The sequence below is a fragment of the Epinephelus moara genome, chromosome 6 (genome assembly GCF_006386435.1).
Source record: "Epinephelus moara isolate mb chromosome 6, YSFRI_EMoa_1.0, whole genome shotgun sequence".
NCBI lineage: Eukaryota > Metazoa > Chordata > Actinopteri > Perciformes > Serranidae > Epinephelus > Epinephelus moara.
In genome coordinates this window covers 36,870,055-36,884,501 of record NC_065511.1, presented here as the reverse complement: position 1 = coordinate 36,884,501, position 14,447 = coordinate 36,870,055, and the positions used below count along the sequence as shown (strand labels likewise).

At 41.4% G+C, this 14,447-nt stretch overlaps 1 protein-coding gene across 1 annotated transcript in view; it reads left to right on the top strand.

The window, feature by feature from the left end:
• Positions 1–13,294, top strand: part of LOC126391165 (raftlin-like) — a 165,989-nt gene extending 152,695 nt beyond the window's left edge. Inside the window, exons 9-10 of the mRNA XM_050045704.1 lie at positions 6,346–6,421; positions 7,194–13,294. Coding sequence (XP_049901661.1) covers positions 6,346–6,421; positions 7,194–7,844 — 727 coding nt within the window. The 3' untranslated portion in view covers positions 7,845–13,294. The remainder of the gene's footprint in view (positions 1–6,345; positions 6,422–7,193) is intronic.
• Positions 13,295–14,447: the final 1,153 nt, after the last annotated feature.

The window sequence follows — 14,447 nt, the reverse complement described above, 5'->3', positions numbered from 1 at the left end:
AACAAATCGATATAATATCGTATCGTGATGAAGCTCGTGATTTACACCCCTAACTTCCATGGGTTTTGGCAAAAAAATAGTAAGTTATATGGTTAGCTTTAGGCAACAAACTCACAGGATTAGATCTAGAAAAAAACATCACGTGACATAAGTTACATACGTATGTCATGTGACATACATCACCAGTATGCTGCACATACTTGCACACGCTGCTGTTAAACTAACTCTGTTGACTTTTCGTTTCACAGGGGTAACAAACAGCGGTCTCCCAGGTGAAAGCTCCCACTATACGCAGACCTTTTTTATCTTTATACGAGGGCAATTGCTCAGGGTGTCAAAAATTGCTCTGCTAAATGGTGTCAATGTTTCAGCATCTGACGGGCCACTTACCAAGCATTAGTATTTGACAAGTCTGAATTAAGAACAGGTTTGTAAGTATGGTGCTTGATAATTCACATTACAGCAGTGCTCCTAAATCATTTAAAAACACACTGGATTATCCGGTGGAGGATTAAGTGCACTGTCACCATGCTAGAAACAAGATGCTTTTTCTTAGCTCATAGAAAAAGTTGACAGTTGGGAGTTTTCATAACACAACAATGAAGTGGCTTTTTATACCTGACGTAACAGCTCTGTGTCACTGCATTGTTTATATAGAATGTGCATACGTTGTTTTTTTTTGGGAGTTTCTTTATTGAAAGTTATGTGACTAAAAATGAGGTCACTACTGCCATCTTTTAGTTCTGTTGTGAGGAGGCAGCTCTGAAGTTCACACAAGAACTACAAAGTGTTTCTTATGAAATGTGAAGCTGAAAACTCGGCTTTGTGTGGAAAGCTATTGTACAACTTAAAATCCAAAGATATTATAAACTGGTAGCAGGCACCACTGACTGTATATGCCACAGTATCTCTGTGAAAACTGTACGAGTCACAACACGCACACCTTATCTTTTCAAGTTATTGTTCAAGGAAATATGACAGCTTTTAGAAAAAAGACTGACCTAAATCTGAGCCAATTTAGGCTGAGCTTCGAGCCAAGCAGCAGCAGCTGTGAACATTTAAAAGCAGCAGCTCTGACTGTTGGTGGAAAATCTCTTCACTTAAATGTAACGGTTCCTCCGCTAAGCCTGTGCTGACTCATCACTCATGGCTGCTGTATGAGTGTACATCCGCTTATGGTCAAAGGCCTTGCATGTTCTCCAGGCACCCTGAATGAGCTTCACTTCAAGACACAATTTGTTCTTGAACATGCTGATAATGTACCGTACCAGTCAAATACGTCACTCCAGCATGGTTGAGTCCAGGGTTGGGTTTTTTGTCCACCTACCACTGTGGGTAGTGGATTCCAAAAGCCACTCAATAGATTACCATTGTTTTTCTGGCTGGTGAGTGAAGCAAATCTAGAAGCCACTTGCATATTTTACCAGCAGCTAAACAGAGCACTAAAATATGTTTCTAAAAACCTTTTAAGGCAAGAAATAGAAAACACAGTAACATAATCTTGATATATATTCCATATGCGCTGCCTAGTTTTACCGTTTGATCGGATTTCTGTCTGAGTTTGAGAGAGTAAAAGAGAGGGGCAGGTCCGTCTCTTGATCTGCTTCTAAACTCTTTGTGTCCTTGATGGTAGCATGGGTGGCGGGCAATATGAAAATGCGAAAGTACAGCCCATAGTTCAAGCAACAGCCCGAGACCTGGAGAAACTCCACCAGTGGGACGAGGAGGATATCTAGGCACTGTTTTGATGGAGGGAAGTTCACCATAGTTCATTTACACATACTACCCACATTGATACAAAGCTGGTTGAAAATTGGCAAAGTACCCTTTTAAGCATTTTATTCACTAGTATGTAAATACTGTATATGTATATTTACTTGAAGCTTTGAGAATGGTATTGACATTTGATTCAGTAAAGTATAGACTAGCTGTCAAAATAGTGGCATTGTCTCTCATGCTAGGAAGAAACAAAGTACCTAATTAATTTAGTAAACACAGACATAGAGGTCACAAAGTAAAAGAAAAGAGAGAAAATTTCATGCAGTTAGCCCAAGAGAATGTTGTATTGCCAACACGTTAGCCTCAGACAGCTAATGGCTAGCTTGGTTAGAAATAGCCTAAACTAATCGTGGAAAAACTCAATTCTACGAAATCAACAATATGACATTATCCACAGATAATGCTCCAGCAAGGACATTTTGGGAGTAGATAAAACATTCATTCATTCGTCTTCTGTAACCTCTTATCCTATTCAGGGTCGCAGGGGGGGCTGGAGCCTGACACTGGGCAAGAGGCAGGGTACACCCTGGGCAGTTGTACATAAAACATGCCTGTTAGTATTTGCTTGGTCACAGATTTGACAAAATGGTGGATGTAACAATGTCAGCTGAAGCGCAGCTGCTATAAAGCACTGCAGGGATGACCTTTTTCTTTTTGTAGGCCAACCTAGAAGTTAACATCACCCTGGTTCCACGCCGCCAGGAATGCTGCTCAGTCTTGCTACCAATTTTATCCCAGTGGGCACTCGCGGTATTGCAGCGAAAATGCCATGGAGCCCAAAAAGCTTTTTCCCCTATAACCACAATTATGAAATAGATGTCTTTTAAACTGTTGACAGGACACCTCAAGCAAACTGCAGGAAGCAAACACAACTGGTTATGTTTATACATGGCACTTTAGCCTGCCTTGCATGTCACTGCAACTCAATTTTATACTATATATATATAGTAGGGGGTCCCTGCTCCATCTCTCTGTCAGCTTAGGGGTTCTGAAAAAAAACCTTTAAGACTCCTAGTGTGTGATGGGACACAACATCCACAGTCCTTGATCTGTGCAAAAATGACTTGAGTTCAGCTGGATCAGTCATTTCAGTGCAAAATTCCCACTTCCTGCCTCTCTGCAGGACATTGTCTGGAAAAGTAAAGAAGGAATTTCATACTTAAAAGACCGTAACTTTGGAGAATCCCTGCCTAATTTGGCGGCTTCACGTACATTCTTGCACAAAAGGACGGTGGATTTGTCCCCAATCACCTACAATGAAATCGCTTTAGCAAGGAATTTCTTTGCCGCCTGTTTGGACAAGAGAAATGATTACAGGGACCAATAGCTATTTGAATGTATATACAGGCATATAAGCATTGTTTTAAGACAGACTTGAAAAATGTGAAGCTATTCTTTAATATAACATCGTGTCAAACTGATGAAGTGCACACCCAGTATATCCATCAGTGCACTGACCGATTGTTTGCTCTGCCCCCACCTCAGCTGGTCATGTTTACTGCTCTTTCACAGCATAGCTGATTAATTACCTCTCTATTTTCATCCTTTGTTTTTTTCCCTACCTTCCCTCCCTCTCTCCTCTCCCTCAAAATGCCACAACACAACAGCACAACATGGCTAATTAATCAGAGTCGGCCTAGATACAGTACAAGACGGAGCTCATTTCTCTCCCTGCCTTGAAAACATTTTGCGCGCCAAAGTAATGGTTGATGATCTATTTCAGATTAGCAATACTCATTACACTTGTTTTTGTGCTGTTGACTCCTTCATTTTTAAATAGCAAATTTGCAAATGCACCCTTTTTTGTAGTCTGAGGGGTTTGCAGACTGCACTTCATCTGGAGGGGTCGGATAAGTGTCAGTGATCTCAGCCGCGTCTGAAATTAATGCTAACTGGTGCTCAGCAGCTTCTCCACACAACATTAATTCATGTAGTTGTCTCAGAGCATGCATTCCTGCTCGGCGCATTCAATTAATGTAGATGGTAATTACATTTTAGAGCCATTAACTACAGTAAATGTGAATTTCTCTACATCAACTATGGAACAAGTGAACAAACAACAACTAAACACGAAGGTTCAGATGAATTAGTTAATTATTGCAGGTATCTAAACTTGATGGGGACTAAATAGTGATCAAGATATACATTATAGAGATCTGCATTTTTGAGCGCCACATTTGATTTGTCAGGGTTTTGCGTTTTATTTCCAATGGCAGTTTGCAGCAGTGGTGTACAGTAGGCTTTTTCCCTAAAGATGAAGCCTCCAACAGGTACATTCACCCACAAATAGACACAGGTCATTGCTGTTCTATGTGGCTTCAAGTTATAATAGTGCAGCTGACACTGACAGCCCAGAGTAGGTTCAGTAAAGGCCTGTAATTTTCTAAGCCATCCACTCCTCTCAGGCTTAATGGGCTGGGGCTTTTGCTGGGAACTCCGGTTAGTTTTCAGCTTTGATTCGCCAGGAAGCTGTCCAGCATTCTTGACAGCCTTGAAAATAGCTTATGGATAAATGGTGGAAGGAAGAAGGTAATGGAAAAAAGAAGTTGTGGTGGGCTTTGGATGGTTTAGATAGTAAGCCTTCTGCTGGAGGAGCCTCAAGTCCATTTGATGTTGAGAAAGGCAAGATTTGTAGCAGGCTTTTAGGGTTGTGCAGCGATCATAAACCTGCCATCTTTCCTCATGTGCAAGGTTGAGCTGGCAGCTTAACTTTAGACAGCACCTAACCTATGTGTGTGCGTGTGTGCACGCGTGTGCATGTGATATTGGACTTGTGTCAGATAGCAATACAGAACAACATATCTCCTTTTAAGCCATGTCCAATAACAGCAAAAGATAAATAGAAGGAATAAAGCAGAAACAAACAATAAAACTGTCAAAAATGTGGCTGCCACTGGAGATAAAAGCGGAGAGGTAAAACTGAGCGGGCAGCTAGTTGGAAAGAAAACACTGGACTATAAAAAAGGCTGTGAATGACGAAGACGAGCAGGCGAAAGAGTGAGAGCGAGCGTGAGAGACAGGAAGCCCACTCAAAAATGAATCTGCATTTCCTGCCACGATTAATCTGTCAGCGCGAGTACTTGTGCAGATTATCCTTCTCAGAACACAGGACTGTGACATGTGCATGGGATGGAGGATTATTTCTGGGGAATTGAGGAAGAGAATAAAAATACATGCTCTGAGAAGTTAAAGATGTTCACAAGTTGCACACGGAATCAAAATCTACCTCCCTGCATGTGAAGTATCTGTTTCCTTGCAAGACTCAAACATAAGGGAGGAAATGACACTGACAAATGTCAGCAGTGAAGAGGATGGGCCACAAATGTGAGGCCATATCTTTAAACTGTCAGATAAGAGTGTGAAGCATGAGCGGTGGCCAGCTAACATTTGACTATCATGATGGAAGGTCAGAGAGAGTGTGGATCAATCTGTGTATCCCAGCTCAAATGAATCATACATATTTATCTTGGAGTTCTGCAGCAATTTTTCAAGCAAGGACTTTAATAAATTATGAAGAATCTGTCACTGTTTGTAACATTGTTTCTAAATGTTTAAATGTAGAAAAGCAAGTGGGAAAAGCTTATTTCCATCTCTTCTTCTCATTTTATGTTGAATCATTTCTTAAAAGGTCCAGTGTGTAGGATTTAGGGGGATATATAGGCAGAAATGAGATATAATAAGTTTGTTTTCTATCGTGTATATATCTACATAAGGAGCAGGTCCTTGTTTATGGAGATCTCGATGTTCACCGTCATGTTTCTACAGGAACCACAGACAACCCAAACACTGGCTCTAGACATAGCGGTTTGTGTTTTTGCGGCAGCCGCTGTAGTCAGAAACCCATCTGCGACAAGCACCGACTTGATGACACCAACCCCTATGTGCGCACAGTGAGAGAGGAGAGGGCGAGACACAGTGCTGCTAATTGAGGAGCTGCTGAATGAGTTCCCTCTGAGCGGTAACTCACTAAAAGAGTCCGGGGCTGTTCGTAAAACATTCAGGATGCCGTTTCAGTTTATTCCACACTACTGAAGCTGCTCCTCTTTTTTAAACCACCGTGGAGTTCACTTTCAGCCATGCTTGTTGTTGCTGTGGGCAACAGTATGAGGTCAACATGTCAACAAACCAAAATATTGCAAGTATCACAATATGAATTCATCATGATAGGAAAAATTATACCGGTATTATCATAAACGAGATGATATGGCACACTCTTACAGCACACATTAGCATGTGTAGGGTCACCTGTATTTGTATGAATCTGCTTTATTCTGTAAATTTACAGGTTGTAATCACCTGATCCATTTGTTTTGGAGAGGAAGAGACCTCTGCGGATAATTCAGCTCCCAGTCTAAACCTTCTGAACAATGAAAACTGAGGGAATTCTAACCAGGAAAAGTCTAATCTGGCTGCAATCTGCAATCCTGTAAATCGTCTCTAAATCCTGCTATATCTTACACACTGAACCTTTAAATAAAGAGTGCCAGAAAGTAAAGGTGTTTGATATAAGAAATAGAATATCTTGTTGAACTGACAACATTCTCTCTCTCTGTCCTCATCTTTCAGTGATGGAAGTCTGTCCACCAAACAGATTGTTTTCCTGCAGAGACCCATCTTGGACCGAAAGAGGAGGGAATCCAAGGTACGCGACCTCGCATTCCTCTCTGTATTTCTTGGCTAATGTGAATGTGGGGTCTCCCACCGGTCGTTCCATCACCTGCTCAACATATATCCAAGGCCAACATCACCTTTTGCCACCTCCAATTCCACAGCTGTTTTTGTTTTTAGTAGCCAAACACACACAGTGCCAGACAAATGCGAACCGACTCCTCTCTCTTTGATATATCAGGAATTCTTCAGCAACAGACAAATGTGTTGTTTGGAGAAGCAGGGTTGGTAATGCTTTCTTAGCGACCCTGAATACTGGCGATAACCTCTAAAGCTAACCTTTGTCCGCAGTGGAATGAATCCATGTTGACGCTTTCTGTGACCCGAATTTAAACTGCCATCACAACAACAAATTTAATAGGCCTTAAGACTCTGGGAATTGCTAGCGTTAACAAGATTTTCTTGGCCGTTTCTTGCAGTCTATCTCAGTTCCCTATATCCCTGCAGTGTGTTGAACCCTGCAGAAGTTGTTCAAGTAATTGAGGACATATTGCATTAAATTTTTGCCTGTTTGTTTGGTCAGACTGCAGGCCTGGAGGCCACTAATAACTCCCCTCAAAATGGCTTCAATTTCCTTCTCGGCATCAATGAGACTCATTTAAATTAGCTAGTTATCCCAGTGCAGTATTAGATCCACTGTGATCCATTCTTAATTAAGTCTGTGCGCACTGCTTTGTGCCCAAAGCATATTGGAAGAGTTACAATGCATTCTACTAACATGCTCATGTAAACGTCCTATGTTTCAGAAATTGATCTTCAAGCCCCGAAGCAAGTCCAACAAGAACTGCATCAAAGACACCGCCAAGAACAAGAAGAAGAAAAAGACAAAAACTGAGAAAGAGGCAGAGGATCCCAAGATTCTTGATGAAAGAGAAAAGATGGAGAAAGAGGAAGGCAAGAGTAGGGATGAAAGGGTGAACGCAACAGGTGTGGAGGTTGCGAGAGAAAGTGAGACATCGAAAGAAAGGGAGGTGAGGTGTGAGGAAGATGGGATTGAAATCAGCATTGAGACTGTTGAAAAGAACCATGGAGGAGCGGAGACAGAAGACAAAGGAGCTGAAAACGGCACAGAGGAAGAAGACAAAGAAAAGATAGCACTGGATGGAGAGGGATCAAAACAGAATGGAGAGCCTTTGGAAAACAGAGAGGTCCAGGAAGTGACGGAAATTGTTGCGACTGTCGAAACACAGAGCGAGACCAAAGAAAAGGAGGATGTGGAAGTGGAAGCTGTGATCGAAAACGGGGTGGAGACGGATGAGGAGAAAGAAGAGGGCGACGAGACCGCGATCAAATGCAAGACAGAGGAACCAGCCAGCGGAGAGGTCAACACCAAGGAGATCGTGGCGGATTCACAGGCCGCACCGACTAATCAAAGCCCAGAGGAGACTCAAGAGTAGCCTCAAGTAGTCCAAGTCAAGGTTTTTCCCCACCCTACCTCTCAAATTCCCCATCATAAGAACTGGTCCACAGTGTTGTCCCTGATCCAAATTAAAGGGGCTTCGATCCCCATCGCTGCAGCATTCTCCAAACCTACCATCTTTCATAGACTATTCCCCTACAACCTGCCACAGTGTAGCTACAGAGCGATTTCATGTAACTGCAGACATCAGCCCTACTGTATAACCACACATACTGAATGTATATATCCCAAACAGGTGGTGTTGGTGCAGTATAGTCAATGTGGAGACACTGGAATCACTGGATGAGGATCGACAGGGGTTGAATGATGCCATGATCAGATTGGGCGCGCTTTTCTTTTGTTTGAGAAGAATGAGAAACAGGTTAAAAAGGTCTGGTCACACCTGCGATTGAAACAACTAAATTAATTTCCTTTTCATAGATTTGCCACGATTACTGAGTTCAAATAAACTGCGTGAACTAACTGTTCTGTTAGCGATTGAGCTGACTAGTTTGCTAACTGACAGTTACAATTTAATTACTAAATAAAATGTACAAACCTGAAAATAAAATGTGAGAAAGAAGTCAACAAAATTTTTTTAAGAAGCTACGAAAGCTACTGAGACTGACTAAGGGCCCACAGACATGCTGCATTTTCCGCACCATCAAATTGATTATTGTCAATAAAGACACCTGGACGGCACGTTTAAAAGCAAGAGCGACGTCGTCACTGCTGTTCCATAGCACCTATTTTTCAGAGCGCATCGCCTGCACCCTGAGATAAACAAAGCTGAACATTTGAAAAGCAGCAACATGTCATGTGACAAGGACAACCAATCACAGCCAAGTGATATCTCTCCTTTTTTATGTATTTTTGTCATTTTGTGATAAATATGGAGGAGAAGTTGACCATTTTAGTGCAGGGCTACACAGAGCTTTACAATCTGTCTCATGGACAATATTTTCAGCTGAATACACACTTAAAAAAAATTGCTTGGAAAAAGATCAGCTCGAAACTTGGGATTTGGTTGTGGCTGTTTAGCAACATCAGGCGCAACCTGCCTCAGCGTCCTCTGAAGTTGGCATAGAGCAGGCACAAGAACAGCATCCAGCGCCTGACCTCGCCTTCATGGTAAAAGACGCAGCATGTGTCCCGGCCCTTATGCTAGCTTGTTAGCATTTGTAGTAGGGATGCACCGATTTTTCGGCCGCACAAAAAAAATGTATTGTTTCCCTAATAATCCTACATTGTAAACGAAGTCCATGCTAACATTGACAGGAGGCAAGCTAGCTAACGTAAGTAGCCGGTGGCTGGAACTAACTGCTAACGGAGGTCGCAATGAGTAACATGATGCGTTTATGCGCTGCTAAGTGAAAATGAGAATTAGGTGAGGGTAAATTATAATAACATTTCTCGTGATGTGTTCAAATGTAGCTCTTTGGCAAGACATATAACTACAGTTGTTTAAAGGAGAAATTTGTTGATGTTTCCACCGTAATATAAAACAGATATTAGAGAGGGGATTATGATATTCTATATCCGGTAGCCTTCTTTGTTTCCCTGGCACAAAAGTGGGAATGAATAACAACAAAAAAATATTGCTATCTGCTACCGCCCAAATTGTTACTTTAAACATCTAAACCTACCCCTGCGAATAGTCCCCACGCCACCAAGCCTCTTTGACAACAAATTTTGCAAAGTTAAAGGGATAAATTAGACTGTGCCATTTTATGGTGTGACCACGCCTTTAAGAGAGCAAGGAGTGTTGTATAATTCTCATGCAATGTAATGTAAGGGTTAATTAGACAAACTGAAAGAACCGCAGTGATCATGGATCAAAGAAAGTTCTCTTCTTGTTTTTGAAGAATAGTTTGAGAAACATAAGTCCTTATAGATGTACCCAGATATAGCGCCTGTTACAAGAGGTACTTGTACTGAGCAGCTCTTTTCAGTTTGTGAAGCCGAGGAAAAGACAAGTCAGCTCCAAAATCCAAGAGGCAGAATCTTGACAGGTCACAGTCCTCATCCACACGACTGACAATATAAGGGCAGGCACGCTCAGAGAAGCATCTTTATGTGAACGCAGGCTGCATCACCATTACCCGTTCCTTCGTCTTGTGCACCATAGTAAGTTGGGATGTGGAGGGAACTTGGAGGAGAACGCTGGTAGAGGTGATGGGAAAGGCGTTTGTTGCGACAGGCAATCCAAAGTAAGGTGAAGAGATAATTGTTTACGCGGAGCTCTAAGCCGTCAAGTGCTTCAAAGAGAGCCGATAATCACTCTTTGGTGTGGTGTGCTAAGCTCACCTTGCATACAGAATGTTCCATATTCAAAGCCAAGTCAGATAAGGATGTGAAATTCAGCTGAATGTTTGCAGCTCGGGGGGCAGGAGTCATATTTAGATGCACCTACTTTGCTTTCACGTACAGGGGTGAGGATTTATTTCTGCACAAAGTTGCATTTTTAATTACATTTCCAGTCAATGGCCGCAAACAAAAGCTCTCATCAGTGTGGAGACAAGGTTAAGCTGCGCGGTCAGGACCGAGCCTTGTTGTTTACAGAGACCAAAACTGGAGATTGAGAGAGAAATTGAGACATAGAAAGGCGTTGAGAGCGAAGGAGAGACCATGGCGCATAAGAGAGTCAAATAAAAGAAATGAATAGGCTCATTTAAAGTAACGGCCGTTTGCGTTCCACATTCACCGTTGAGATTTCCTTCATTATTTTACCTCCAGCTCTTTAAGCACCTCTTTCCAGACATCATTTCTGACAATAACCGAGTCATAATGTGCTGTTTCACGGCATCGTGTAGCTTTCCATTTTAAAAAGGGGGGATGGGGGGAGGTGAACGGGAGGGAGGAAGGTGGCGACGTTCACGGTGCAGAGCTCTCATTAGCTCACTAATGGGTTTTGTCAGTGGGGTATCTGTCAGGAATCATGCATTTATAATGGGGGTCACTTATTGGGGGATGTATTGACAGCGGAACACCTCAACATGTCAAGCAAATAGCCTTCAGATTTACTGGTGATGTCATGGGGAATCATTTTTGCACTGAGGAGGAAGAGTTTGTGTTAAAAATTTTGCAAATAAATTACACACACGTCATTACGAAATATGTCAGAAAACCTATTTATTAAAATGTTCGGCTAATCAAGAACTTAAACTACCTGCTGTCCTGCTCCACACAGACTGTCATTTGTCATAATTTGGATCTTTTGTTTTATGAGAATACATGATGATACTTTGGTCAAGACAAACGTCTCCTTTTTGGAGATGAAACTCTTCAATTACACACAAGTAAGATCGATTATGCTGAATAAGTGCTCTCCTTAATTAATCCACCCGCCGCTGAGATTCTTTTCAATGTAAAATGGCAAGTGTTTTTGTGTAGAGTAGAATATAAAAACTGTGACCAGCTTAGCCTTATTACTATACTGTAAATGGCCCACGATCTGCTTTTAGAAATGTCCTTTAGAGGCACAATGGTGATTTAAGTGTTATATGTTTGTTATAGTCAAACAGGAAAGATTTGCTACAGTCAGTGTTGGTATTTTGAAGCTGTTGTTCCCCCGTTTTATTACTGGAAGTCAGAGTGAAGGGATAAAAGTGTTTGTCTATATGAAGGTAATATGTTCTGGAGTTATTTTTAAGACATTTTTTTTTATTATTATTGTGAATGTTCTGTTTTGGAGTCAAGAGGTTTTACTGTGGGCTTTGTGTTGCCTCTGCTGTTCCGCTAAAGCTTGCTAAAATGTATTTCTGACTGACGCTTTGAGCTACCTCCCGAGGGCTGTTGTTGGTTTTAAACCGAGGGGGTCGCCGCATGCGTGACCCCCAGGAACATATGCTCCTTGTCCTCTCGCCCTCCACTATGACGGAGTCCAGACCCGTGAGCGTGATCGCTAATGGCAGACAAGGTCAAGGGTCATATTTGAGCCAGAATGGATTTTCCACAGCTGTACACAGGAGTTTGCACGAGCACATGACAAAATAACCACTCTGATAATACTGAATTATGAAGTCATATCATAATATTCTCTGTGGTGTTTTCTTTTCTTTTTTTGTTTAAACTTCATTCTCTCGGCTGCTTTTAGCTTTCGGCTGTTTGAGCTTTAATAAGCACTTATTGTATTCAAGAAATATTTCATGCTCCCTCTTGCATCAGTGCTGCTGGGGAGCGGAGGAGACTCAGCTGTCACTTTCACACGTTTGTCAGAATGTGACAAATATGAATTATGAAAGGCAATACCAAAAGACGCCTTTTGATAGCTGACGAGATCATTATGAATATTTGAGAAATATCCCCACTGAATCTCGGTCAACTTATTTTGTCAGATTTAATCAATTTCTTCATTTTCCCCAGCGTCGAGATAAACATTTTAACTGTCATCTATCTGTATTATGAATATGAATTTGTTTCAGTATTCCCACCTTTCTCCCTTTTTTTTGTTTTTTAATCTGAAACTGTGACATTTATTCCCCTTTGGCATCCTGTGGAAACAGACTCATCATATTCCACTTTATCGAGAAGAGCAGAGTTTGGAAAATCAGTTAAGCTGTGAGGTGATCTCATGTGACACGACTGTGTTTTTTAGACTCACTACATTCCGGTCGGACATCCACGAGCGAGGATGATCGTAACCTTGACAAAAGTTACAACCAGCCCTGTATCCGCCCATCCTACCTGAGGCCGCGGCCTTCGGGGCCCCGTCTCTCCCTGATAAGGGCTGATTGGTGGCAGTGCAGTCTCACCTCTGACATGCGTACACCCCAGAGACTGTGGGTAATTGAGATTTTTTTAATCTGGTGAGACGAGAAAGAAAAAAAAACAGACAGGGAGAGAAAAGCGAGGCAAGATCTCACACTCCATCAGTTAAATGATGCTGAACCATGTTAACTTAGCCGTCCGTGAAAAGAAGGAGACCTTTGACTAATGTTAGACTTAAATATACATTTGCAGCTCTCTGCTTATTTGTGTTAAAAAAAAGAGGTAATAAACAGTTTCCTGTCTTCTATCAGCATAATCGTCTCTGAGCCTCAGTAGTGGCGCTGGTGCAATCGTTCTTGGTAACGCTGTAAAGAAAAATAAAACGTAATGGTTCATTTCCTGTGTGCTACTATGATGTGAAATGGGCAGAGTAGAAATGACAGAACATGATACAATAGGATGCCGTCATTTTTTTTAGCCTGTGTTGTCACTTTAGCTTGCTCACAGCCTCTGGAAAATGTATTCTTAGTTTTTTTTTGTCTCTGATGTTTTTTTATCACCTCGGCTGCCATCTTGAATGTTGAGTATCTTTGATCATGTGCTGTTGTCACTTGCATAGCAGTGTTTGCTATCAAGGAAGAAGAAGTATTCTTTATCTTTGCTATCCTGAGTATGTCCACATTCCTATTGTTCATGACATCTGTACAATTTGTATATTATAAAATGATTTATATTTAATGTGTACACGCATCTTTGCTTCTTTTGTGTCAAAGGGAATACGGCTTCTGTTTGCTGAGGCAGCTGCTATTAAAAGAAACATAGATGCTCAAGCGCAAAGCTTTTTTATAGTTTAGCTCCAGATGAACTCATTGATGTTGTTATTTTCTTCCAGTGTGAGGAGAAAAATGTACACAGATGCATACCTGCCACAATCAGGGGTGAAGTCAAAGTCATTTTAAGAGATATCTCACCCCATATCTAAAAATGCATATTTTTCCTCTATAATTATCAGTGTAAATTGTTTTGGTGTGAGTTGCTAAATGTTGGAGAAATCCGCCATAGAGATGTCTTCCTTCTCTCTAATATAATGGAAGTAGATGGCACTCAGCTTGTAGTAATCAAAGCACCAAATACTCATACACATGAACATAAAAATAAAACACTACCTCCTACATCTACACATATAGGACAATTAATATCACCTTTTACGTTGATATGCCAAACATTTTTAGCCAACAGTTCCTTATTTACACAACCAGTAGATACCGAGCAGCATTACCATTGTTTCTCATTCATTTTTCAGGCCACCTGATGAGTGTTAGTCCAATATTCACTCTTGTATTAGTGCTATTTTTGGTCTCCACTAAATCTTAAGGGGAACATTTGGCTCTTCAGCTTTGAAATGCTCCATTTTCTTCACCAGCTAGTCACTAATTTTGTCTGTCTACTGTTTGTTGCTGAGCAGGTTGTGCACAGTGGGTTTATAGAGTGTTGTACCCAAAAATGACGCCATGAAAAACCAAAACAACGAGTTCAAAGACACTAAAATGCACCATAGAGCTGAGGGAACTGCAGTCCACACTATGAGCAACACCTTTAACACACAAGTTTTCCTATAGTTGTCATGTCAGCTTTGAAGAGACAGTCCACCCCAAAATCAAAAATACATTTTTTCTCTTACCTGTAGTGCTGTTTATCAATCTAGATTGCTTTGGTTTGAGCTGCCGAGTGTTGGAGATATTGGCTGTAGAGATGTCCGCCTTCTCTAGAATATAATGGAACTAGATGGCACTCAGCTTGTGGTGCTCAAAGCGCCAAAAAAAAAAAAATACATCTGAAAAACTCAAAACCAAGTCTCTTTACAGAAATCATGACCTGGTTACTCCAGATC